At 44.6% G+C, this 26,283-nt stretch overlaps 1 protein-coding gene across 1 annotated transcript; it reads right to left on the minus strand.

Annotated features, from left to right (window-relative positions):
- Positions 1-26,283, minus strand: NR4A3 (nuclear receptor subfamily 4 group A member 3). Its single transcript, XM_015855093.2, has 8 exons — positions 26,194-26,283; positions 24,662-24,808; positions 21,860-22,746; positions 19,865-19,994; positions 18,728-18,900; positions 13,379-13,578; positions 11,994-12,172; positions 1-3,148 (listed from the first exon to the last, which is right to left on the minus strand). Exons 3-8 carry the CDS (start codon positions 22,742-22,744, stop codon positions 2,886-2,888), a joined length of 1,830 nt encoding a protein of 609 aa, XP_015710579.1. The 5' UTR covers positions 22,745-22,746; positions 24,662-24,808; positions 26,194-26,283; the 3' UTR covers positions 1-2,885.

The following is a 26,283-nucleotide window of genomic DNA, read 5'->3' on the forward strand; positions in this document are numbered from 1 at the left end:
TTAAGACTCAAGTACACAATTTTTTAATGTTTTATAAATGATAAAAAATTCACATCAGATTTTAACAGAATTAAGCATACTTATTCAACACACATGGGGCCTCTGAAAAAAAACGTTATTCAATTTAATAATTTTAATTTACATTGTATATGTACAAGAGCGTTTCTTTCAACCCACAGGTTAACACCACAGAAAGAAAAAGGAAAACAAGGAAAAAGAAGAAAGTACTGCAGTTAGCGGAGTGAAGAAACTCTTGAAACACTGTTGTCTGAAACAAAAGCAAGGCACTCTCCCTTAACACCTGATATATTCCTGATTTCTGCCTAGACAAAGGCATGTTCACACTGAGAGAGCTGTGAGGAAGGTAGGAGATTTATTCTGCATTTATTCTTCTTTCACCATCGTGACCTGTCACTGGCTGCACTCTACGATGGGTCTGTGCACTGGAGTTGAAATGAAGGACGGTTCGGTAGGTGACAGGAATGGGAGAGTATCACAGTTAAGACTATCCATGGAAGACTGAAGCACACCGGCTACATGAAATCTCACGTGGGGCTCTGGACCTGCTCCCTCCGTTCACATCCCACTGAATAAATAAACCTCGCTCAACAAAAAGCGATTTCACTGTACTGTGCTGAAAACTCAGTGGAAGGGCCCGCTCACAAGGAGTGTCCGCGGCCCCTTCACTGGTGCTCAGCGCCCGGCAGGCTCTGTCCCTAGGCAGAAGTGATTTCCCAAGGGACCTTGTGTCTGACACAAGGAGACAAAGGTAAACATACTTTCTGATTCGGCTTCTGTATGTTTTTGTATGCGCACATGTGTGTGAGTGTGTGTATATATATATATGTATATATATATATATATTTAGTATATACAAAAGCAAGTTCAGTCAAAATATATTTGTCTTGCTGGTCAGGCTTGTTACAGCAACCTACAAGAAACATTAGCTTCTCTGATATTTAATTATGCTATTATGTTTGCACATAAGCTTAAAAGTCAATACAAAAAGCAATACTTTTCCAAATATTATCTGCAGGTAAACCGGAAATATTAACTATAGTGATTAGAAGTCTGTTTCCCTATTGACACTACTATAAATCTTGATATAAGAATAATTTTTTCATAAAAGCACATCCAAACATAGTAAGTGATAAAATACCAGATTACTATTTGAAAACCATACAGTGACTCGATATCTGGGTTATCCTTTGCAGCAATTAGGCAATTCATTTGGCATCTGTTTGATTGTATAATTTAATTTCCATATAAACAGCATAGTTTAAAAAAAGACAAAAGCTAGAATGTTTAAAGCTAACAAAAGATACAGTGACATCAGGTTGACATTCAAAAATTTCCTTAGCAAAATGACCAACAAAATTTTGACTTAATACAGTGCATATAAAGTTTTTCTTTTTTTTTTTTTTTAGAACTAAAATTTTTAAATATTATTTGAATTTAGCAAAACATGAGCAAGATTTTAATATCAAAGTGCTAAACAGTACTGCCTTAGAAGTCACTGCAAATGAACTGTAAAATAGCTCTGCTTGTGATCTGACAGATATTTTATATACAAATGGTTAATAAAAAGACACGCGCACGCTCACGCACACATACACACAAATATAGGTATATACATATATATATATACACATTATATATATGTATATAGTTTTCCAACTGGTGTATCTGAGTCAGTGTGAACACCCCATTTCCTTATCGTGTGTAACAGGGCTCCTACGAGCTGGCAGTCATTGCAATAAATACAGGCAAAGCCAATACAATATACCATGCATACAAACGTTTATACAAATAAAGACACTATGCAACAAATTATTTCATATTAATATGGCATCAACAGTATAAACATACAAAAAGGAGTACGAACACGGAATGTTTAAACGCAGCTCACTATATCCTTCCTAGCACTTACATTCATACTATTTTACAAGACTCGCTTGTTCTTGAAACCCATCGTGCGTCTGTTTACTAACCAGGTACTTCTGTTAAAGTCTAAAGGCAAACTATCCCTGATGCTGACCCTGTGCGCTCCAGCTACTACTTCCTCGCATTTCCTTGTCTAGGGAACAACTGAGCCGCGGTCGTTCCCGTGTCTCCCACAGACATTTGTCAGTAAGTCACGCTACACGGAGTCAAGTTTGGAAAACTCTGTCACGTAAGTTAGTGCACGTCAATTTCTCACTTGGTTTCTTCCTTTTATTTTCATATTAAAATAAATTAGTTAATAAACAAGACTTAGTAAGACAGCACTTTAAAAAATTGCACTTGAACATGGGAGCTAACAGCCATCGTCATTTTGCTATATTGGATTTCAATGAAATGTTCAATTGAATGTACTTTGTTAAAAAAAGTGAGATTTTTGTTTTGATTGTGCTGATGTATGTGCCCTTGATGCAGGAAGTATGCTAAAGGTATCCTCACAAAACACATACTGCCCTGGCAAACAACTATTTGCTGTTCTTGTTTTCAAACACACAGCTTCTACCACTGTATTCCTCATGTCCCATGAGGTGTTAAACAACAGGTTTGAAACAGTCGTGTTAACCTTTTACTGCTGCTGGGATAGCATTGTCCAAAAGTGCCATATTAGCCGTTTAAAAAACCCAAGTCACGCATACACACACACACACACAAAGAAAATCCCAACAAAAAAAAAAAAAAACAAAAAAAACCCAACAAAGAACACAACCCCAAAACAGTAAGCCAGTAAGTTTTAGGCCTCATGTTGTAAGGACAAAGCGCCAGAAAAGACCTCATTTTAGAGCTGGAGCTGCTTTTCTGTTAAGTGAGGGCAGAAATGTTAGCGGTAAGTCACGATCCATTTGCCTGCTCTGGTGGGCATTTGCCTTTCAGGAGGGTGGCTGGACTCAGAAGGGCAAGGTGTCCAGAAACAGCCTGTCGATAATGGAAGGGGCTGGCACCAAATCCTCCAGTTTCAGGTAAAAGATGCGCTGCAGTCCCAGTGTGCAGAGAGAGCGCAAGTCAGCAAGAACACCCAGTACCTTAGGCTCTGCGGACTCGAGCGGCTGTCCTTTGTTTTGGCAACTGAAAGTTAAGTGATCTTTCAAACTGCTTGTGATCTTGTTGCATAGCTCTTCCACTTTCTTTGGTTCTTTTAAGCCATGTCGTTCTGCAAAGTGAGGGCACGAGAGAAAGAACACACACATGTCAGCATCCCTACTTGAAGTGGAGAGGACTCATTTGCTTCACCTTAACTATGTGCTCTGGTAATCGAAGCAAGAGATGCTTCAAAAAGTGTATGATTTCTTTGAACAGTTTGGGTTATATGATGTCAGTTAACCTTTTCGTCACACAAAATAAGAGACAATAAGCCCCTGTTTGTTTTTAGCTGCTAAAATGGGTAACAGAGATGCTCAATCATGACTGAAATTCTAGTACAATGCATCCGAGTCTCCTGTGTATCTCATATAATTTCTGTGATAGGAGACAGAATTAATTGGGTGATTTTCCAGCAAAACTATCACAGGAGGTGTTTTGGAGATTTCTGTGCTTCCCCACCAGTTGTGAATGCTCAATAACTATGGCAACCATTATTTATTCAGTGAATTCAAGTGGCGATCGATATCCTTAGCCAGCTTCATCAGCACCAAGCCCAGAATTCCACCAGGAATTTGCAAACACTCTTATAAGAAACTAAAAGCAACTTGCCATCCTTTGTTATTTTGATCAGCTACTGCTTCTTTAAAGGGCTCAAAATAAAAACAGCCTGGAAGTTAACTATTTTGCTTTGAGTAAACGGTGCCTGAAATGAAAATGCTGCTGTGTTATCCATCACAAAAAATCTCAACATTCCTACAAGCAAGAGTAGCCACGGCTTGTCCCCATTTGAATAGCCTTTTAAAATTCTCCAGTGCTTCTAAACATATCCCCAGTTCTTTCAAGCTTAGGTGCAATGAATCAGATTTGTGATTCATTCAAAGCTGGCTCTTTTATTAGTACACGAGAGAGATAATTTCATGTTGTTTGCTATCAAGCTCTAGTGGATGAATTAATTTAACATTTCAGAAGAATAATCTCAAATAATTTTGTGGCCTTTTGATTTTTCCTTTGACTTGGAAATTCACAAATAAGTAAAAAGTGGCTTCACAACAAAGTGCTCACCATTTACACACAAAACAGTATTAGACTGGATAGAGTAGTCTAAGATAACAGAGGTTAAATTAATTTTAACCAGCTACAGATGGAAAAAGCAGCGATGGTATGGGATGAATGGTGAGGGATCATGGCATTTCTTCTGTTTGATACATCTGAAGCTGTCTGCCTGCCCCATTCCTCTCCCTCACTCCTGGCAGCCACGGGCTGTGTTGTGCCTGTGTCCCCAAGTCCTGCTCTGTCCTCTTTACTCCAGGAGGAGGTGGCAGTAGATATTTTCTCTGTCCACCCCCCTAATGAACACTGGAAAGAGCACAGTTTTCTTTACTTCCAGAAGCAAGCACAGCACTGCCTTGCCCTGACGTGTGCATACACACTAGTCATGCCTCCCCTCACTGACGTTTTTGGCTAGATGCTCTTGACAAACCAATAAAACAGATGGAATTCAATGAAGGCAGTCAGAAATGGAAAGGTCTGATTTTCCAGTGATTTTCATCCCTTTTACACTGCTTCAACTTTACTGACTTACGCAGAGCTATCTCCTCAAAAATACTACTTTGGGATCACAACCAGGAGGCACGCACATACATCTCTGGCCAGAAGGTGAAGCAATGAAGTACCATCACCCTGCTCTGCTGCTTCACAGCAACACCCATCCAAACAGCAGCATCTGCTTCAGACATCTTTTTCACCTTGAAGGAATTAAAAAACTTGGGTATCCTAAGTGCTTTGTTTACATTAAAACATGAGGAGTCAATGAATATTTAAAGCCCTTCCAGTAAATGTTGAGTAGTGTAATTATGTAAACGTTAACTACACAGGTCACTAGGAGTAAATACTTAGGCGGATTCTGCCATTAAAAATCTTGGGAGATAAATATTTGATACAGTTTTGAAAAGCTGTAGGTTGTTGTTGGTTTGTTGTTTTTTTTATACCCCTAGCCCACTGAGGATCTGCAGGACATTAAGTCAATCTTGCGGGCTTTGAAAAGTTTCCATCTTTTAGTCGGTTCTGATGTTGTTTCCTGGCTATGTAAGTGAAGATATCTTTATAGATCTACAGAGCTGAAATACTAGAATGGATCCAACTCTGACTTCAGAACAGCAGAACATATTTTCAAACCAGTGCCTCAGTAGGTGTGTATGTTGCCATAGAGGAAGGAAAATGAACTCTGGGTTTTGAGCACACAGCAATGTTATTAACATCTCAAGTAAGAAGTAAACAGTCTCTGTCTTACACTGACAAGTTCAGAAGGTTTCATGAACAAATTACGTCTTTGACGTCCAGCCATGAAGCATGCCAATGCAAAATACAGTATGTGTACAGACTGTAATATCAGCAGACTTATTTTAAATAACAAAATCAAGGAAATTCAGAAGTAAGACATGCTACAACCTCCATTTGCTCTTTGCTCCTACAAGAAGAAAGCAGTCCCCAACAAACAAGATTGACCTCCCCTACATGAACTACCCACATATGAGTGTTTCACGTTTGCTCTGTCTCTACAGATGTAGTTTCTCACAACTGGGACTGCTTCACTGATAGAAGGGGTTTGCAGACTCCAATTCTTAAGGCATCCCTTCAGGGCCCGTAAAGTCAAAGCCATCTATTTGGAAGCCTCTCTGCTAATAATGGGCATTTTGCCTTAGCATTGCCATTGCAAGCTGATCATTACCTCTCTCAGGTAGACTTGCGGAGTCTTGGGTCTAAGTAAGTCACAGCAAAGATTTAAGTTTAATAGTTAGGGTTCAAATAGCAGGAAACAAGTTTTCTTGCCTTTTCTACCCAGCCAGTAGCTTTAGGACAAAGAAAGACCCACAGTCTTTAATTAACCTGGAGGTTGCAAAATGAGGCACCTGTGGTAAGCAGGTGCCCTGTCTCTGAAGTCAGCGGTCTCCTAATCATCTGTGGTATTCCACAGGATGTTCTTATCCACATATAACTGATAAGGTCAAGATTTATCCCAAGAAAGACAGCTAGTCAAAACCAATAGATTTTCTCTAACTGATTGAGGAGGTGTGTAAATATTATTGTATTCAGACTTTCTTATAAGGACAATTAAAAAGGCATGGATAAAGTGAATATAGGATTTCACAGCCTCGTGGTTTAGGCTACCATTGATTTTTGCAAGAAAAACAGTGATTTATGGCAAAGATGCTCTCCGTAAGCCTGTCAAAATGATTCATTGGAAGTCTTGCCTTTTAAGCTCTGCAAACTTAGCAGCTCATTCTGGCAAAGTGAACATGGCAAGTTTCTTACACCTTTCTCCTTTTCCCACACACAATTTCCGGGAATCTTGATGTGATTCTGTGCTATAATCACACTGTTCAGCAAAAACTTGATAGGAAGAGAGTCAAAGAGCAGGAAAAGCAGTCACCAGTTGTGCCAGTCCTTTCCCTGTTCTCTGTCTTAGGGCAGATGACACCAGGGCTAGGCGGATTCTGTGCTACCTTTATGAAAAACACTCTCAAAAAGAACAAGTGTTTTGAAGATCTCGAGTAGCTGAGAGACCCTTAGGCTCTGCGCTCTGTGTCAGGGCAGGTCAGTTTTAGCTTTAATTAATTCTGAGGTGTCAGAAACAGTCCTGTCAGATATGCAGCAGATTAATGGTACAGACTTAAAATAGGCCTCTTGATTGTCTCGGTTTCAATACAATTATCTGATTTTCTCTTCCCCCTTCACAATCCTCTTCCCCTTCTCTAACTCAAAGAAACACCAGGCTCTGTTGCCTACAGCTTTCTGATTGCCTTACACATGCTTGGCTGCACAGCAAGGCAGCAACTTGACAGACCCAGGAGCATCCTTTCCCATTGCAGCCTGGCCCACATGCACCCTGCTTAACTTTCAGGCTCTTCACAAAGGTCCCAGGCTACAGGCACTGACTTCTAAGTTCCTTCTACCATCAGTGCAAAGACAAAGGTATTGGAAAATGCTTTGGAGTTGAGGTGGGTGAACTACCTTTAAGAGGTGGCCTGTATTCTTCTGGGAAAAGAACCTGAAGTTAGGTGAGCTGAATGACCACAGAGGACACCACAGTGTGCTCCCTCCTTTAGGAAAACCACAACGCAAGTCACCAGGAGCTACAGGGGGAAAGAATTCTTGCCTCATCAAAAGAGTGGGAGAGGAGAAGGAAGAGTGAGCGCTTCACTTCAGATGCTGACAGTATTTCCCTCATCAAAATGGAGAGGGGAAGACAGACAATGCAATCTGGAGGGTTTATTTTTTTTATAAGCGGCTCTCCTACACTCCTCCAGTCTGCCACCTGCTCGTATATAGACCCAGCACAAGAAGCACCCACTCTGGAGAATCCTGGCAACGGGACTGAGGGTATCTGCTGCTGAAGAGGAGGTGAGCCTCTCCCCCTGTGCAAAGTCAGACAGATCCATATGCAGAATGGAACTGCAGCAGCCAGACCCTTTTTGGCCAGCCCAGAGTCATTACTATTTGTTGGTATGACTGATGATGCTAAAAACTCTGTTTGTAAACTGCAAGGGAGAGCTCAGCAGCAGGAAGACAAATATAAACTCACCATTAATTGAAACCTCACAATATCCTTCAGTGTTTTAGTACCAGTCTAACAAAGCAGTGAGAGTGTGAATAAGCCTAGTATATACAGTGGCTCTGAACTGGCCTGTGAAATACTTAAATTAAAACATATGCCAAAAGAGCTTGGCTAAATTAAGGCGAGAATACTCTGTGCTCAGCAGCATCCCACTGAGAGTGTCAAGTGGGCAAAACAATAATATTTGGATGTGGACAGAGAAAGGAAGAGGGAGAGAGGAAAAGAGAATCGACAAGAGAGAGAAAGAAAACACAAGCAGTTTTAGAGCGAGCACATATTTGAGACTAAGAGTGAGCTCTTCAGATGAACTTCACTGTAATCTCAATCCTTCTATTTTGACACTGGTAGAACAGCATTATTAGTGACCATTCAGGAAGTTAAGAGGGTATTTTAAACAATAGTCTGAGCTCATATCTGGCCTATTCTGCAGATCTTCACCATCAACACAGTGTGAGAATTAGAGAAAGCCCAGCATAAAGAGGTTGTACAGGAACACTTGTGATCTACACAACCTACTGATCTAACAGATGTCATCATCATGAAACTAAGGACAGAGCCTTTCTTTCCATATTGGCACTCTTCTTTAGCTCATTTTATCCTACATCCCAACAGAACAAGTGACCCAAAAGAATAGGACAGAACCCATTTTTTGCTACCATGTGGATCTGGGGTCTTCTAATTACTTTCTTCTGATGCTCAGAGCACTGCTGATGTGCTTTGGAGGAAGTTGTGTCCAACCCTTCTTAACCAACTGAAGGAAGTAAAAAAGGAGAAGAGAGACAGAGAGAGGAAGATCCTAAAGGAGTACCTTAACGAAAAAAAGATGTGCTATGACATTGGGGAATTTTAACTGTTTGCAAGCCACTCACAATAAACCAAATGACGTTCTTTCATTCCAGGTGCTCTTTCAAGCTAGCCTCCTATCTGAAAGAACTTGAAAATTCAGAAGCACTCTGAGGTGGTACTTTTCTTTCTGTGGGACTCACTGGAAATTCCCAGGAAACATGAAATAAACAGGGAAAGCACAAATATCTATGGATTTGCTAATGGATGCAAATTTACAACATCTTTTCCTGTTTATCTTATGCTATGCATACCACCATTTTTACTCAAAGTAAACAGAGAATACTGTGATATTCAATAGGTCTCCTGCTGTCTATTCAAGATTACTGAACAGAATAAATGTTCACATATGCCAATAACCATGCATCATATACTGTGACCTGCAGCTGCAGTTGAGATAGGGCATTGGTATAGGACCTCCAGGCAGGTCAGCAGGGTTTGTTACAAGGCTTTGGAACTACTGTGGTTGTTACTGAGGAGTTGATTTCATATCCCAAAATGAAAGACCTTGGGACATTGGGAACAGTGGGATGTTTTTTACTCCCCAACACAATGTGTTACGTTTATCCCCTTCTCCTTTAAAGGGAGGGAGATGTTTGTTGTTCCCGTCACCCTCATAGAATGGCAAACACATGAAAGCAAGCAGTGGCTTTTCTTACTTTCCTCCTTCACCAACACTTTCAATGACTACAAGAGGTTTTGTTTCCTAAGAGCACATCCTTGTTTGGTCTATGGAGAGCACTCATGAAATCAAGCAGAACAAACAGGTCATCATTCTCAGGAGTATACTCTGTACTAGGAGCATAGAGAATTTTAGATTTGCTGCTACCTAAGGTGCTGTGCAGTATTTAAACCAGCTATGACTGTGACACATCCAGAGTTTGTTCATTTTCTCTTTTTTGGCTGAGCATTCAAGCCATGAAAAAAAAAGATAAATGTAAAATAACAACTGATGCAACTTGTGTAATAATGAAGAAAAATGTTGCTCAAGCCAACATATTGCTGTGCAGCACTTCTAATAAAAGCAAACAACTAAATTGACAAAACTGCAAATGGCCTCAACACAAAAGACAGTGACACTCAGTAGTTGGATATCCTATATTCCTGTAAAAAGGTCATTCTATCTTGCTCTAATCCAGAAGAAGGATTTGAACCAGGGTTTACTCCAACAATTCAGTACAGGAAAGAAGCGTCTCCTCTGTAGCATGAACAATGGCACTATAACATCCACCTGAATCTAAGCCAAGACTTTAAAAAGACACTTAAAAATGTGATTTTTTTTTTTTAATCTGATTTTCAAAATTCATCTTCATTGCTCTTCCTTTTTTGGTAGGACTACCTGAAAACCAGCATCTGACTTGTCATACTCAAAATGTTGAGAGAACACAGGATGCCATTTCTCATGGGCAAATCTCAAGGCTTTCCTGATTATGAATATTACAGATATCCTACTGCTGAGAAATTCTCAAAAGAATCGCCACCTCAGCATTTAGTGATTAGCCACAGCGACCTGATTTCCTCTTTCATTTTCCATTTTTTAATATCATTTGCCTTTACACAGTACCATCCATTTTCAGGTGGCCAGATTTCTGACCGAGTCCCTGAGTGCCCTTAGAGATCTGAAACCTGTGAATATAAATCACTAAGCGCAGGAGCCTTGGTCTAATTTAGAATGAATGGAGGGGTAGTCTCTTCTGAGAGCAAATCAGCAGAGGTATTCTGGCATTGTGACATAAAAGAATAAACAGAAAACTAGATGAATTTTAAGCACCTTCTCATACAGGGGAGATAATCACAGAATCACAGAATCATAGGGATTGGAAGGGACATCTGGATCATCTCATCCAATCCCTTGCTAAAATAGGTTCCCTACAGTAGGGTGTACAAGAAAAAAATGGCAAATACAGAAAACCTTAAAGATGTCAGGGACAGAAATGCTCTCCTACTAAAAGCAAGAATTATTTCTACTTGTTTAGAAACTTTGAGAAGAACAGCACAAGACAGCAAACTACTGAAAGGGCTGTTAGCAATGAAAGGAAGGATTGTGGGGCTTTATCAATTTAAGCATATTTCTGTTAAATGCTGTCTGGTGATCTGAGCCAGCCACTGGACAACCTGGACTCTTTAAAGACAACCAAATAGTGTCTGACTCAACAAAAAGCAGACTTTTATCAAAGTTCAGTTGTATCAAAGAAAGGAGAATCTGGACTTTAACATACCCTTTGCAAACTGCTGAAAGTTAATCAAATGTAAATTAATTAAAACCTGAGAATACTTCTGGCAATAAGCAAAGCATTAGTGCTACAACAAGTATGAGCAAACCCCTCTCTCAAACAAGAGGGGAGGGTACCACCTGAACTCTGAAGCCAAAAATTTAGCCCTACAAATGTTAGTGGGAATTGGTCAATGTACAGATTTTTGCATTAGCCACTGAGCATTTTATTTCAGTGTTTCCCAAGCACCAACTCATCCAAAGAAAGACTGCAGCTGATTTAGATGAGGCTGCCACCTGCAAACCCATAGTTTCCTAAAACACAAGAGGAAATCAACACCCTTCCACCAGAGCTCCTAGCATCCCCAGGCGGCCTCAGCTCAAGGCATGCTGAGGTGCTGGCTCATGCTGTCATGTGAACCTGCAACGCCTTTCTGTTAGCACCTTTTCTGAAACAAGGGTCAGCCTTTCAGCTGCTCTGAGTTGCTGTGGCTCATCAGACACCCTCACTCCTAGCACGCCTTGCCCCTCCTGCCTCTCCAACCACGCCTCCTAAACTATCAAAAGCCCGAAGTATGCAGTGCGTGCTTCAAGGGACTCTGTCGATTCAGGGATGAGAAAGTGATACTCCATAACATTATGCTCCCCAGTTTTGTACTTCCTAGCCAGATCTGGCAGGTTCTTTCTTTAGTTTCTGGCTGTTCACCCCACCAGGCAGAAGGGGAGATCTGGTCACATACCTTGGCACACCCAAAAGCTTTTGTAAAGCTGCAGATGAGATCTTTTTCCTAACTTTTCTCTCTCAACAAATGAGAACACAGAATGCCTACGGTACCTTGGCTCCCAAAAGCAGCGCTCTTTCAGCCACTGTTCTATACTAGCCGTCTAGCTTCTAGCTCTCAAGCCACCCTGATGTTAGTATTCCCATGCAGAAGACTTGTTTTCTAGGAATTCAGCAAGGATTTCAAGAGATTTTTGTAGGAGCTACTCAGTTTGCCTGGAAGCAGTTTGATTTTTAGAGACAATTCCAAGAAAACAATGAAAACAAGAAGAAACAGAGTTAGAGTTTAATAGATATATCCGATGGTCTACTGCTACAGCCTACAATTTCAGGGAGGTCATTACAACACGTAACACTTGCAATTACTTTATCCGGGATATCGCTAAGTTCACTAAAATTGCTTGAATCTATGCTAAAGCAAAGCACTAGAGACTGAAGCATAATAGTAACAAAGGAACGCTTACCTGTAATCATAGTTAGAGCTGATAAACTTGCTAAGGCTGGGATATCAAGGTTAAGGCTCTTTAAGTTTAAGGAAAAGTCTTTAATAGAGTCGAGCCACTCCCCAAATCCACGAAGGCACTGAAGTCTATGAAGCACAAGTCCATTGCAGAATACAAACTTATCCTCAGCGGTATCAGACCTCAAATAAAAATAATTGAAAAAATTAGAGACGCATCTTCAACTTTACAGCAAAATGCATAACCAGTATTGAAGTGTCTGTCATTTAAAATCCAAGGCATATTATCCTGAGACATATGTGGGCATTCACGTTTGACAATATGCTTCTCCCTTGGGGCAAAAGTACAACAAACAAGCTTCTATGATTGCTTACTTCATAGAGTTATAAGCCCGAGGTTAGCTGTAGCATGTGGTGTAGACTGTCTAATTAGTTAAGATTTTGGTCCTGCCCAAAGGCATAAACAGAGAAGACATTTTACATTAAATACTGTATGTTTGAATTGCAGTAATACTACGTGCGTGCATTTTGAAATGCAAAACTAATAAAAGCTGAGGAGAGATGGGGTTCTGCAACTCTCAGCACTTATTTAGTCTGATCTGTGTTTTTCATACTGTAAAAATTAGCAGAGAAAAAAACAATGGAAAATGCACGCGATAATGCACAATAAACACAACATAATAGGCTGTTTCATGCGAGAACCTATTGCAAAACTGATGTTAATGCCAAGTTTTCTCTCCTCCCACCCCCCATTGCCAGTATCCCTGTTAAGAGCTACATGCAAAGGTCATTTTCAACCTAAAGAAGCAAGGGCATAATTCAAATCACCGACGTGGAATTCCTCCAGACACTGAAAGTGTCATTGGTGAAACATCTTAACTGGTGCCAGGCTGACAGATAGCACCTCGCTCTGTTGAATGATTTGGTATTAAGGAGAAAAATAATCTGAGCAAGGTTTTAAACCTCCTTCATCCCTTTCAAAAACAGACTACAGAGATGTGCACGCAAAAGAAGCTTCTACACTAAAAGTGCTTTTCTACAGTTTATGCTGATGAGTCTGAAGTGAAGTTGTTCCAACTGAACCCAAGGATCAATTTTGATTACTACTGAAGAAGAGGATGTGGTATATCAAATAAAAAGAAGCGCATTAGTGAGAGCTATGCTTCCCTTTTAAATCACTGCCTTGTGTTTTTTTTCTGCAACATAAAACAAATTGTACATCATCTCCCGTGGATGCAGACATTGTTGAAGTTTTCTGTCATCTTGTTTGTTTGTTTGTTTGTTTGTTGCAATTGACAGCATTCCAAGGTATCGCTGTATTTGTTCCTAAGAACGTGCAGATGGGGGATTTTTCACATCAGCTGAAGAGGAAATGAAATAAATAGTTACCTGATGGAGAGTCTTAGTACAAACAGCTCCAAAAAAGCTGATTCTATGAGTAATGTCTGATCTTCTTTTGGGAGGTTGGTAAATCCTGGAATTTTTTCTGCCCAGCCTCTGGATATGTCAATGGAGGCAGTCAGAAGATTATAGAACTGTTGGACATGTTCTGCATCTGTGCCTGCAGCAGCCTGATCAGTGGAACAGTACTGAAAGAAAAGCCACAGAAAGCAACATTACAACATGACATGCATTTCAGGGCATCCTGAGGAGCATATGGTGCTACCTGCCTAACAGTGCTTCCTTCTGCAGCAGCGCTGGAGCAGGCATCCAAGACACAATGAGCAGGTCTCCATCTATCTACCTGCTTAGCTACCTGGAGGCATTTTGCTATTCAGATGTATATTGCAAAGACATTTCCACAGTTAGAGAAATTGTTTGAAATTTGCAACTAATACGCAGTATTTATCACATTTTGCAAGTAGCTCCGTGCTGTTAGCAAACAGAAACAGCAGTCTGGTGGGGAGGATAATTCCAACCACAATAAAGGAGGAACACTATTTAGCTTAATGCAATTAAATAATTTTCCCATTGATGAATTTGTCTCAGTACGTCCAAAATGCAGATTTCTTCCCCAGCCTCTCAAATTGCATTTTATCAGACAGTGATAGAGACACGCAAGATAAATCATCTTTTATCTGACACATGCAGCATGGCTTCATTTGAATACAGAATTGGTTGAAAGTAAACCAGCTGCCCTATATCACCTCTTATCCTGCATAGAGAAGCATTTCAGGCTCAGGAGAACCTATTATCCCACTAATTCAGCCATAACTCTTCCAGACGACCACTCGGCAGCCCCAGCTTGCAGAACTTCCCCACGACCCTCTGGCAGCTCCCTCCCTGCTCTCTCTCACTTCCTCAGCACTGGATCCTTGCCACTCCCAGGGCACTGCTCTTTTTGAGAGAAAATGTAATAGGAGCTTTGGCAGCTTACTCTGATGCCGTGCTTGCAAATAACGGCAACCTGCCCATCAGGCATCATGTAGGGTATTTCTGAAAGGGATTCTGTATGAGCCCTGCCTCTGAGACTCAGCCAGGGAAAGGATAGGGTGATCTCCATTAGTGCACACCCATTGGAAACTACTTTCCACACACAGTTAGACCTGATTCCATCAGCCTAAAGGTATTCCTAGCAGCCCAAGCCAAAGGGGAAGCAGAAGGACCCACATCTCCTCTCCAATGAGCATGGTGAGAGCCTGGAGAGATCATACTACAGGCATACCCCTTTGGCTGCACATATCACCCAATATCCCCTCTGCACAGGACAGAGAGGGGGAACAGCAAGCAGATCCTCTTGGGTAGGCACCCTGTTCCCTGCCTGTCCTAGTTGGAGCTGGTTGCTGTTGGCAGGAAGAGAATGAATGAAGGATAGAGCTTCACAGTCAGATTGAACCACAGCAAAGACATGAGAAGTCCTAGAAACCTCTGGCCCTATCTGGGCTGTAGGTGCTCACGTGGAGACAAGTTCTGCCACAGTCACTTTGAAGGAGGACAGAGATGCAAGAGGGGGGATAAAATAAACAGAAGATGGGAAACAGCGGTAGAAAATTTGTACACTGCAAGAAGTTCATCTGTTCAGTCCTCCAACTGAAAGAAGCTGATCAGGATGCTCAAGCAGTACAAAATACTACTTCTGGCACAGGACTGCAGCACAATGCACTGGGGAACAGTTAGTCGGTAGAAAAAGATGGTATGTAGAGACTTTGCATCCCCTGGTAATGAAGCTAAGATAGTGAGTGTGAGGTGGTGGGCTTGTCCACCTCGTGGTCTTCAACTCTTCAAACTCTAGGAGATTTGCCCTGTTGTGCAGGAGCTGAGGTGACTCCTTTCTATGTGAGAAAATAGCAAATATGGGCTGATGGAAATTCCTGCCTTGCCTACAGGTAGTGTTAAGGCAAGACACGTTCTTGACCTTCCAATCAATGAAAAAGAGGGAAAAGAAAAAGGATACTACCCTAAATTCACCCGAAATATAACACATTGCAAGTTGGTGTAATGATATCAGGTATTAACTTCTTCTCAGTCATTATAAAGCATTCCCTTAGCAAAAGTAAGACAGAGTTTTAATATTGTCCAACAAAGCCTGAGTGCTGCCTTATGTCACATAACTGAATGCTACAGTACTGTCTACCCCACATGGGTCACTAAATTAAATTGAATGCACAAAATTAATTAATTAATCAATTAATTACCCCTTATATGTTATTACAGTTCAGCCCTTGAGAGCATTTTTAGAAGAAAGGTAAAAGTGTAAGGAATTATGTAGGTTTGAACTGCTATAATATGCCACTGCTTGCTACACAGAGTTAGCACCTACAGAGAATAGCTGAAATAAAATACTATTTACTTCCAATGGTCTTAATGAGTATTAAGAAGGCATAAGAAAAATGTATGCTTCAGTTTTACACATGAAAAACCTTTTTCCTTTTTTTTTTTTTTTCCCTCATGATTATTTCATTGAGGAGAATCATAGGATGGGTTGGGTTGGAAGGGACCTCAGAGATTATCCACTTGCAACCCCCCTGTCACAGGGATATCCCAGAAAGGGATTGCTCTGCCCTATGCCGTGCTTGCTGCTCTGCTAGGAATTAAACGACACCAACTGGCTCAAGGGGGAAATGTGTGCGTAGCAAGTAACATTAATTTATATGGTATATCTAAAAGGCCGATAGTTTGATAGCATGAACCAACCGGACCCTTTGCCTACTTTTATCAGACCTCCATGGACTGCTGAAGCTACAAAAGTCTAACAACAATGGTGTTGCATATTTACAATAAGACAGCTAGAAGCTAGGCTTGTTTCTCCGTGCATCTACCCTTCCTGTGTCAGAAGCAGAGACATTTGGTACATTTTTTAGCTGGGGGTTGGGGTGGGATTATTGGCTGAATGCCCCTCCAAAAAATAAACACTTCCATTTAAGTCGGTGGCTGCTTTGCCTGAAGGAGGACGGCAAGGTACCGGGCCTGCTTCTCATCTCACTTACTGAGAAGTCTAATCCCGTGGAATTGTACCAGTGAAACAGGTGTGAGACCTGACCACGGCCCTTGGCCTTTAAAAAGTTCATAAACCAAATTCTGTTCCTAGCAATTGCTTTTTGAAACCAAGTACCTAAATATACCATTGCTGTGGGCTGGTAAGTTAAAACCAGTGCTGAAATGAGAAGTAGCCATGTTCTCAACATAACTGGTTCCACTGTGTTTTGTTTTAAAATTCATGGATGGTGTGATTTCATTTTGTTTTTTGGTGCAGATGGTTGCATTTGTACGGAGGGAAGAGGTACACGTTCCTCTCCGAAACTCTTATCTGCATTTTTGAAACAGTCAAGACGTTGCAAACATGAAGACCATGCTAAACATTAAGGTCGTGACTACGGAAGCGTTAGGATTGACTCCAAGCCAGGCTTCCAGATCCACCCATTTGTGGTGCATGGCAGGGTCACGGCCGAGCAGAGCGTGCCGCAAGCCTGTCTTTACAGGTACACGGTCCTTCACATTAGTTTTGAGTGTTACAGCGGGATTCCTGCTTGTTTCTGTTAGTTAATCTCAGTGTCTACTCAGTAGTCCTATCTGATTTCCCTCAACTTTTTAAAGAAGTATAAGGTTTATGGAAAGCATGTGAATCCATTGCTTTCATTTAGCTTATTTTTTGTATTTTCAGTACTGCTGAGCATAACAGATCAGTATATATTTTAATGCTAAGAAAAAAGTAGGTATTAGCACGCCCTAACAGACAACCATACATAATCTATAAGCTACCGAAACAAAATTAATCTGCTGCCAATCCTATGCTTTCTGTAACGACCAACAGGATTGTTCGGCAGTGAGACCTATGTACAGTCTCCATTAGAACAGGAATAGTTGCCGCAGTATAAAGAAGAAAGCCACATTAAAAAAAAAAAAAATTAAAAAAAAAATTAATTTAGTTATTATTATCCAGGATGCAAAATAATGTTGCTTCTATAGGTAAATATGTAAGATTGGATAATGCTCTCATGGACTGAACTGACATGCTCATTGTAACGTTACGGAACCCAGATGATTCCTGTCCAAGAGCACAGCTGGTCGTGGACCTTGGCGTTTACAGAAGTACCCCGAGATTCTCTGGGTAAGTTAAAATACATGTAAATGTAGGCAATGTGTTCTCCCCCAAAGGCTGTCAGGCACTAAACAACTCATTCATGAAAACAATCTGTAAAACTGCTAGATTGTATACATACTGACTAGCTCAAAGAAAAGAACTTAAAGCATGCCTGTAATTGATAGATTATATATGTAATATATACAAATTAAAAAGTAATTATAAATTACACATGTAAGCATATGCTAAGCTAGAAGAATACATTTTCATATAATTACAACAAAACATATTCTAGCTTTAAATATTACTTAGCAACAAGTGATAAATGGACAATGTGAATATTGTCTGAGTACAGCTGTATTTTTCACAGTCTGAGATTTAATCGTATTTCATTAAGTGGAAGGAATTTGAATCTTGTTTTTCCGCAGCTATATTTTTTTTTTCTTTTCATATATTCAGCCTTCCTCCTCAGAATGCATTTTACAAGCTACTTCTATGCTATATTTTAATAACTACAGAGCAGTTTTATAAGCTTTCAAAATATATCCTATCAATATTTAAATGGTGTACACTACACATTAAAGAACCAGGGTAGGGAAATATACAATAGCTGGTGAAGCTTTGCTGATACAATCTTTTAGAATTTTGATTTATATGTTTGTTTCCTGAATGTGAATTTTACTTAAGAAAAACTCCTGCTGGGTTACCCGAAGCTGGGCTCTGTAGTCATTTAAATCATGGCAAATTTCCTGTGATCTCAATGTAAAAGGACCTATCCACTGAGTGTTATTTCACACAACACTCATAGCTGCACACTATCAAAGTTCTGTTAGATTTTAGCATGAAGAACTTGAAAATTAAGCTGATACCAGATATATGCCTGCTCCCGAGTTTGGCAGATTAATCAGTTGTATTATAATCACAGCCCTTTGCAAGACGACTGCTCTACCGATCCACACAATTTGCTTTCACCCTCTCAAATATACACAGTAGATAACCTTGAATATAAGACCCTCGCAGTGGACAGCTGCCAACTGAGCACTGGCATACCTCCTTCCTTCCCCACCATTACCCACCCACCCAAAAGGCACGGCCGGCTGGACAAACTTCTGCTCTCACCCCAATTTCACATTTCTTTTCATTTCAGCCAACCAGCTAGGAATGCAGCTCATGACTCATTTCCATGAAGAAAACAAACAAAGAAAAGCAAGACATACTCGTGAATAGTCGAGCTCCCTGGGCGTGGAGTCGGTTAAAGCTCGTACAAGGGCGTTCATCATGCTGATGGGAGGAGAAGGCGGGGAGGGCTGCGAAGGTTCCTGCTGCAGGGGGCTCTTTGGTTTGGAAGGCAGCCGACCTCTTCTCCCTTTCAGGCTGTCCGTGCGGACAACTGCACAGAAAAGAAGGGGATCGGTGGTGAGGACGCGGTAAAATGACAGAGCAGCATGAGCACCTGCTTCCCCCGTGATGGCCAGCCCAGCAAAAATAAGAGCATTCTCCAATTTCAGCGCACACTGTTGATGCCTTTGATTGAGAAGAAACACAAATGGTACCAAAACTGCTTAAAACCATGACCGTAAGCAGCAGAATAACTGCTTCCTTGGAGCCCAGCTGTGCTCCTAGCGCTCGTGCTTTGTATGCAGCATGCCTATGTGTCCCTATATTCACACACACAGCCCTACTGCTGAATGAAAACAGAGTGTGAAACACAAATGTCACCTGCTATATGGCAGGGCTGTTCTTTCACAGTAACTTCAGCTTTCTCAAAGCAGTCAAAAAATATGGTCACACTACATAGGCTGCATTTCCCATGTTAGTATTTGCAATAGGAATGCTCACACAGTATTACTCACATACTTAAATATTTGCAGAACTGGGACTAATGAGTTGATCCAGTTTCCATTTAAATTAATTGCAAATTTACAATCAGCTCATGGCCACGAGACAAGATCCTATGCAAAAAAGGCACCCAAGACGACGAAACGCCGACGCTGCGAGATAACGTGTGGAAGCCAACTGCATTCAAGCCAATGGCATTCAAAGTTCATAAAGGACACATTTGGGCCAGAGTCAAATTATCACCTCGTGACCTTGAAGTCCTTGAACTCTGGGCTCCCAGGAAGTCTACACATGATAAACCCACTCAACTGGGTGACAGGAAAAAAACATGATCAACGTGTTATTGCACAGATGCGTGAATTTGGGGGGGTGGGGGCAGCTAGGAATCTAAAGTTGCCAAGTCCATAGTAAAGACATCTGTGTCCACACTCACACACATACACACACACACACACACATGTGCTCATGAAACGTACCACTCCAGCATTTAGGATAAGAATAGCAGTAGCCCTCACCTTCTTTCACCATGCCGACGCTGAGACACTTCTGAAAGCGGCAGTACTGACATCTGTTACGGCGTCTCTTGTCCACCGGACAGCTCTTGTTTGCCAGACAAACATATTTTGCATTTTTCTGAACTGTCCTCTGAGAAAAGGCAACAGAAAAACAGCAAACCAAGAGTTTTGGTGAGCAACTCGGAACCTGACAACATGTATTTTAATTACAACATGAAAAGCGACAGTGCAATTCGTATAATTAGATAAAATTAATTTCCTAACACACTAGCCTGCAGGAAAAACAATTTTATTAGTGTTAGCTACTGACAATGAAAATCATCGAGGATTGTTCTGAAGCAAGTCTCCGGAGACAGGCAACTTTGAATGATAAAATCATATCTGAAATTACCAGGTCATCGCATCTACCTTTGGGGATTAGATTATCTCCGCTTTTAATATCCCTTTGGGAACAATTTTCTACTTGGTTCATTCCCTTGATTATTGCTGACCTTATTAAAATAAAATCAAAACGATCTGCGATGCACTTCTCCTGCTATCGCTATTGTTAAGCCAATGCCACACACAACTGCTTTGGTTGGCCATCAAAATCAGTGTGGAGAAAAGCAGAAACAGCAGAACTCCTCCAGATACGTTTGGTTAAATATTCTGGAAAAGCTGACCTGAGTTTTGGGGGAAAAAAATGGACTGAGTTCTACTATAGCCATACATGTGTAATTAAAGCTTCAAATGGCTTACATATAACTGTATGTTAACTATACAGTGCATTAAGAATTGGTAAAAACCTGGTGAGCCTTGCAAGCATGTAACAGGGGTTGTCACAAAAAGTATATGTTATTATAATATGTTAGGATATTTATATATTGTTTTTGTACTTATAGTCGAAGACGGCTTAGCACTGAAAGATATTAATAGGAAAGACATCAGAAGAGGATCAAATTCATCAGTTCAGCGTTCGGCATTAAATCTTTCACTGCAATTAAATTATCGGGGAAATGCTATTTTAACATTTCTTTTTCAAGCAGCAGCTGCAATGGACTAAATACGAGGGACACAACAAATGCTGCTTGTTGCACTTTAGAACCAAGAGAAGAAGGGTGCAGGACAAGCTGTGGATCCTGCCCCCGGTGAGGGACATGCTATGGATTTCCACAGGGGCAGGATCAGGCCCACAGGAGCTGCCATTTCCAGGTTATTTGTGCTCCATTTTATAATTATTTTTAAACAACAAGCGAGTTGCAGGGGAGTTGTGTATTTTAGCACATTGCCAAAGGGTTATTACCAAGTAATAGTAGCAGTTCTGTGCATGGCAACAACAGCAGAATGAAGTGAGCCCTCCCCTCCAACTATTTTGGGACTATTTCTGTTCCCATCGTAGTTAGGATATCTTTTGCCAGAACAAGGGCAGAACTCCTATCTGTGCTGAAAGAAATACACTGAATTGGTCCCAGATTTCACAGGCTTATAGTATCACAGAGTGGTTTGGGTTGGAAGGGACTTCAAAGCCTCCCCAGCCTCACCCCCTGCTATGGGCAGGGCTGCCCCACGACAGCTCAGGCTGCCCAGAGCCCCATCCAACCTGGCCTTGAATTTATCAACTTTTTTAAAGCTTACTGCTCAAAACCACTCCCCCAAAAGTCTACCCCGAGTGCTTCGTTGGTGTCATTTCTAAGAAAATAATAATAATACCGAAACCTGAAGTAATGTTTTTCCCAAATCTACAAACAGAAGGAAATCCAGTCTTAAAAATGTCAGCACATGGTTTTTGTCTGCCTCAGAGCAGATTACTGCTGTCAGCAGTGCTTCAAAGCTACAGTGCTGGGATACCTGCACCAAGAGCAGCACTGAGGCAACGACCAAACACAACGTTTCCTGAGGTTTCCTCCTCATGCCAGTGCTGCTCTGGCTTTCTGAGCCACTTCTACCACTACCAATGATGGGTCCAGAGCTCAGTGCCCAGGGGCGGCAGGCAGGGAGGGGAGCGGGGTGTCTCACCTTGAAGAAGCCCTTGCAGCCCTCGCAGGTCCGCACACCGTAGTGCTGGCAGGCAGCGTTGTCCCCGCAGACGGCACACGTGCCCTCCCCGGACGAGGAACTCCTGCTGGGCGGGGAGGGCAGCCCACCACCACCACCACCGCTGGCCTCGCCCATGAGGCCAGAGGCAGCTGCGTTGAGGCCGAGCGGTGAGAAGGCTAAGGTGGCCGGCCGCTTGGGCAGGGGCAGCCCGTAGGAGTGGCTCTCCATGGGCGCTTGGCCGGCCGGTGATCTGTCGGAGCCCAGTGGCAGGTTCAGGGAGGCCGGGTCGTAGCACATGTGGGGTCCCGCCGGCGGCGTGTGGGGAGGAGAGTGCTTGAAGTGGAAGAGGGGGAAGCGCGGAGGCGCAGTCTTCATGGGGGCGGCCTCCATCAGGTGGCCAGGGGGCAGGCAGGTCTGCGTGGGAGGCAGCGGGGGCTCATCCCACAGGCTCTGGTGTGGAGGAAAGCCAGGCGTGGTGGGTGTGGAGGGAGGTGACTGCTTGAAGTACATGGAGGTGCTGGGCATGCTCTCATCCACTGAGGGGGGCAGCGAGGGCTGGTAGGTAGAGAGACGAGCATCTTCCATCTTGATAAGGGGCCTCTGGCCGGAGGAGGCAGATTGCATTTGGTAGAGGCAGGAAGGCTTGAGCTCGTAGCTGCCAGAGTAACCCTCCATGAAGGTGCTGAAGCTGGGGAGGGAGGTGGTGGCGGTGGCGGTGATCTCGGTGCCGCTCAGCTCCATGCTCAGCTTGCCATAGTCCGGGTTCATGATCTCCGAGCTGTACTCCGAGCCATACGCGTAGGTCTGAGCTGCATAACTCGAACCGGGCGGCGAAGGGCTATACTGCGCTTGCACACAGGGCATATCTGCAGGGGCAAAGGGGAACGTTAAAGCCAGCCCTGCGGCCCACAGCCCCACTCACTACTTCCTTCCCAACAACGAGCTGCCCGCACTTCCCGGAGCTCCGTTAGAGCCTCCTGCTCTCACCTGGAGGTGAGAAGCATAAATCAGCCCCGAGCCGCTGCCCTTCAGCAAGAAACGTGCATCGGGGGTCTGGTATTGGGGAGCAACTCCAATCTATAGCGGTGTCAGTGGGAGAAGGATCCATCTCCGGCTGCCCCAGATCTGCTGCTCCATATCCATAGGTGTCAATGAGAATTAGATAAGCAGAACGGGAACGGTTTATGGTTCTCAATCTATCCCCGTATACGTGCGAGTGTGCCATAAAATCTTCACGAAGGGTAAACTAGATTACCAAATGCATAATATTAAAATTGATACTTATTACCAAAGGGACAACATCGGCAGCGGGTGTCAGAGCACAAACCTACCCCTGAATTTGCAAAAATGTACCAGAAAAAAGGATAGGGGTATTTCTGTTCTGATAAGATAACACAATTGACTTTATCCATCAGCCGTAAAAGTTAACGTGGCTGAGAGCTGGGATGCTTTCAGCAACGCAGCGCACTGCTGCAAAGACTTTGTCCTTTTCCATTTCCCACTGATGCACTGCCGCCTTTGTTGCTGGCAGGAAATTGTGGCCACAGCCCACGTGAGGTTCACCTGACCGCAGGCTGCTGCCCCGTATCTGTAACCCAAACCCGAGCTCTGCAGCCGGGGGTACAGTGCACCCATCTGTGCCGTTTCCCCTGTGAAGGAGAAGAGGAACGCCGGGGAACGTCCATCCGAATGAAGTTTATCCCCTCTCAATTGTGGTCATTTGTATTTTGTAAGCAGCTGATAAACAACAAAGCCACACTGAAAATAATGGGGTTGGCTTTAGTATTTTAAGAAAGCCCTTTGCTAACGATGCTTAGACACCCATTTGAGTGTACCATGCAAGAACCCAACCAATAGGTGCCAAACCAACTCATAGCTTTGCCATGCAGGTAAATGGGAACCAAACTGGGATCTCACTGTACCATCACACAGTGCTCCCATCTTTTTTTTGCTTTTCGAGGAAACATTAAAAAGTGGCAGAAACCCACCCCAAAAAACGTTTTCTGATATATTGCTGCTTTTAGAAAGCAAGCAGGCAGCAGGACAGCGCTCTCCCAAGCCTCACCTCCCAGCCCTGCCTATCTCCCACCATTCCTTTTCTTCCTATGGTTATCTGCGCCCACGCCAAGTCCCGCCGCTATCACCGGTTCGGCTCCAAGTGTAAATACAAAGGGAGAGCGATGCCTTCCCCGCACCTCCAAGCACTGGGGCAGATGCTGCCCCTCGGGGCCGCGCCGACGTGCAGCCCGGTAGAGGTAAAAGGGCTTTTAGCAGCTCCCAGCAGGCGCGGTGGCTGAGGGAAGGGACTGGTGTGGGTGGGGGGTGTTTCTGGGCACGCCAGAATTACGGCCTGCGTTCTGCTCGGGGCAGACTAAGAAAGCCCAAGTCTAAAATAAGTCCGACCTGGGGACGGCAAAACAGACCCCTACACAAAGGTCCGCTGCGGCTACGCGGCTCCTCCTACCCCGCTGCTGCCAGCGCCTCCGCCTCGCTGACCCCAACCCGACCCTTCCTCTCGGGGCACCGACACTAATGACCCCGCGGAAGATTCGCGGTTGTCCCTTCTTCCCCCAACGCTATCACTTAAAGCCCCAACGCCGCAACGCGCGGGAGGTGCCGTGCCACCAAGCACCAAGCGGGAGATCGGGGCTGCAGCGCCCGTCACCGCGACCGCTGCTTTCCCATCCGGAGCCCCGCTGGTTCCCCCCCTCCCGGTCCTCGCCCACCCCTCATAGCTCGGGGCGACCTCGCACCTCCGTCCCCGCTCCCCCCCCGGCTCACCTGGCGGGTACCTTGCGCGCTGAATGGTGGGGCTGGCGGGGCGGGCGGCTGCGGGCGGCGGCGGGGTCGGCGCCGGCTGGGAGCTCTCCGCGGAGGCGGCGGCGGGGGATGGCCGCGGCGGGGGGCGCGCTTCCGACCCGGGGGGCGCTGCGATGGGGAGAGAAGGCTCGGTCAGCGACCGACGGGGCTCTCCCGGGCCAGGAGTGGCGGGGAGGGCCGGGCACCTCCGCGCTCACCTGCCGGGAGGAGCCCGCGGCCGCCCCTCCATCCTTCCCTCCTTCCTTCCCTCCCTCCGTTCCGGGCATCCCCGGAGTTTCTCTGTTGGGAGGGGTGGGGGGGAGCTGCGAGATTCCTCGGTCGGCAGCACACCGCCCCCCAATCCCCGATCCCGGTCCCAGAGGACCCCTCCTTTCCCCGGTTACCCGGAGACGCGGCAGCGCTGCCCGGCACGCGGCTCCCTCCGGGCTGCGGCCGCCGGAGCCGGGAGCGCAGCGGCGCGGGGCCGTAAATCAGGAGGCAATGAGCGGCCGCGTCAAAGCCCTTTTCTTCCTCCGTGCACTTTACATCGGGCCCCCGAGTGACGGCCCTCCCCGCCCTGTAACACGAGGAGCAAAGCGTGAAACACTCCATTGTAACTGCGACTTCTTCGGCCGAGTTTCGAAACCTTCGTTTACCCGGGAGGGACCGCGCGGGGGGAAATGCTCCGTTCAATTAAAAGTTCCGAGCTCCGTTTCCAGCTCCCCGTTTCCCCCGGGGGGTTCGGGGCCACCCCCCGGCGGAGGCTCCGCTGTGCCGCAACCCACGGCCGGAGCGCTCCCGGCCCCGGCGCACGGCGGTCTCCACGGAGGAGGAAGAAAGCGGGCGAAGAATGTCACCGAGCGGAGCGGCTTGGAGAAAAGTTGGCGGCTCGCTCCCAAAGTTTTTGCTCTCTTTCCTTTTTTTTTGTTGTCGTCGTTTTTTTTTTTTTCCCCTCGAGAAAGCAATGAGGAGATCCAGCACCGAGCCCCTATGCACAACGCCGCGTTTCTCCGCTCTTTCCCTGGGAAATTTCCTCGCAGTGCAACGCGGCGCCTCGAAACCCAGCGCTGCGGGTCTGCGCCTCACCGGCACCGCCGTCCCGAGCACCGCACCGCCACCGCGCTCCCTCGCGGCTCCGGCCCGGGGGCACCGCACGGCCGCGGCGATGCTCCGTGCGCGGTCCCCGTGGGGCGCAGCTCCGCGCCAGGAGGCGAAGTCACACCGCTGCCATCCATCCATCCATCCATCCATCCATCCATCCATCCATCCATCCATCCATCCATCCATCCATCCATCCATCCATCCATCCAGTCCCTCTCAGGCGGCGGCATCATTTCCATGACAACACCCGGCGGATAAAGCCCGTCTCCCTCCGCCGCCCCCCGCCCGGGGCACGGCTCTCTCAGCCAGAGGCGGCATCCCGGGAGCGCACGCACCGAGAGGCGAAAGTTGTCCCTCCGCTCTCCCGGCTCCGAGCGCGGCGCAGCAACTTTCCCCGCCCGCCCCGTACGTACTCGGCTGCTGTGGGGGTTCCGTCTTTACATCCAGGCGCCCCGCTCCCTCTCAGGCGCTGTCCAGCGGCCGTGGGCACGGCGGGGTTGCCG

This window comes from Coturnix japonica, chromosome 2, assembly GCF_001577835.2.
Source record: "Coturnix japonica isolate 7356 chromosome 2, Coturnix japonica 2.1, whole genome shotgun sequence".
In the NCBI taxonomy this organism is placed as follows: Eukaryota; Metazoa; Chordata; class Aves; order Galliformes; family Phasianidae; genus Coturnix; species Coturnix japonica.

Coding starts and splice junctions, on each gene's coding strand:
- NR4A3 (XM_015855093.2), bottom strand. CDS start 22,744: ATGCCCTGTGTGCAAGCGCAGTATAGCCCTTCGCCGCCCGGTTCGAGT. Junction 19,995..21,859: donor GCTGCAAGGGCTTCTTCAAG/GTGAGACACCCC, acceptor GCCTTTTCTCAG/AGGACAGTTCAGAAAAATGC. Junction 3,149..11,993: donor AGCTCTAACTATGATTACAG/GTAAGCGTTCCT, acceptor CTCACTTTGCAG/AACGACATGGCTTAAAAGAA.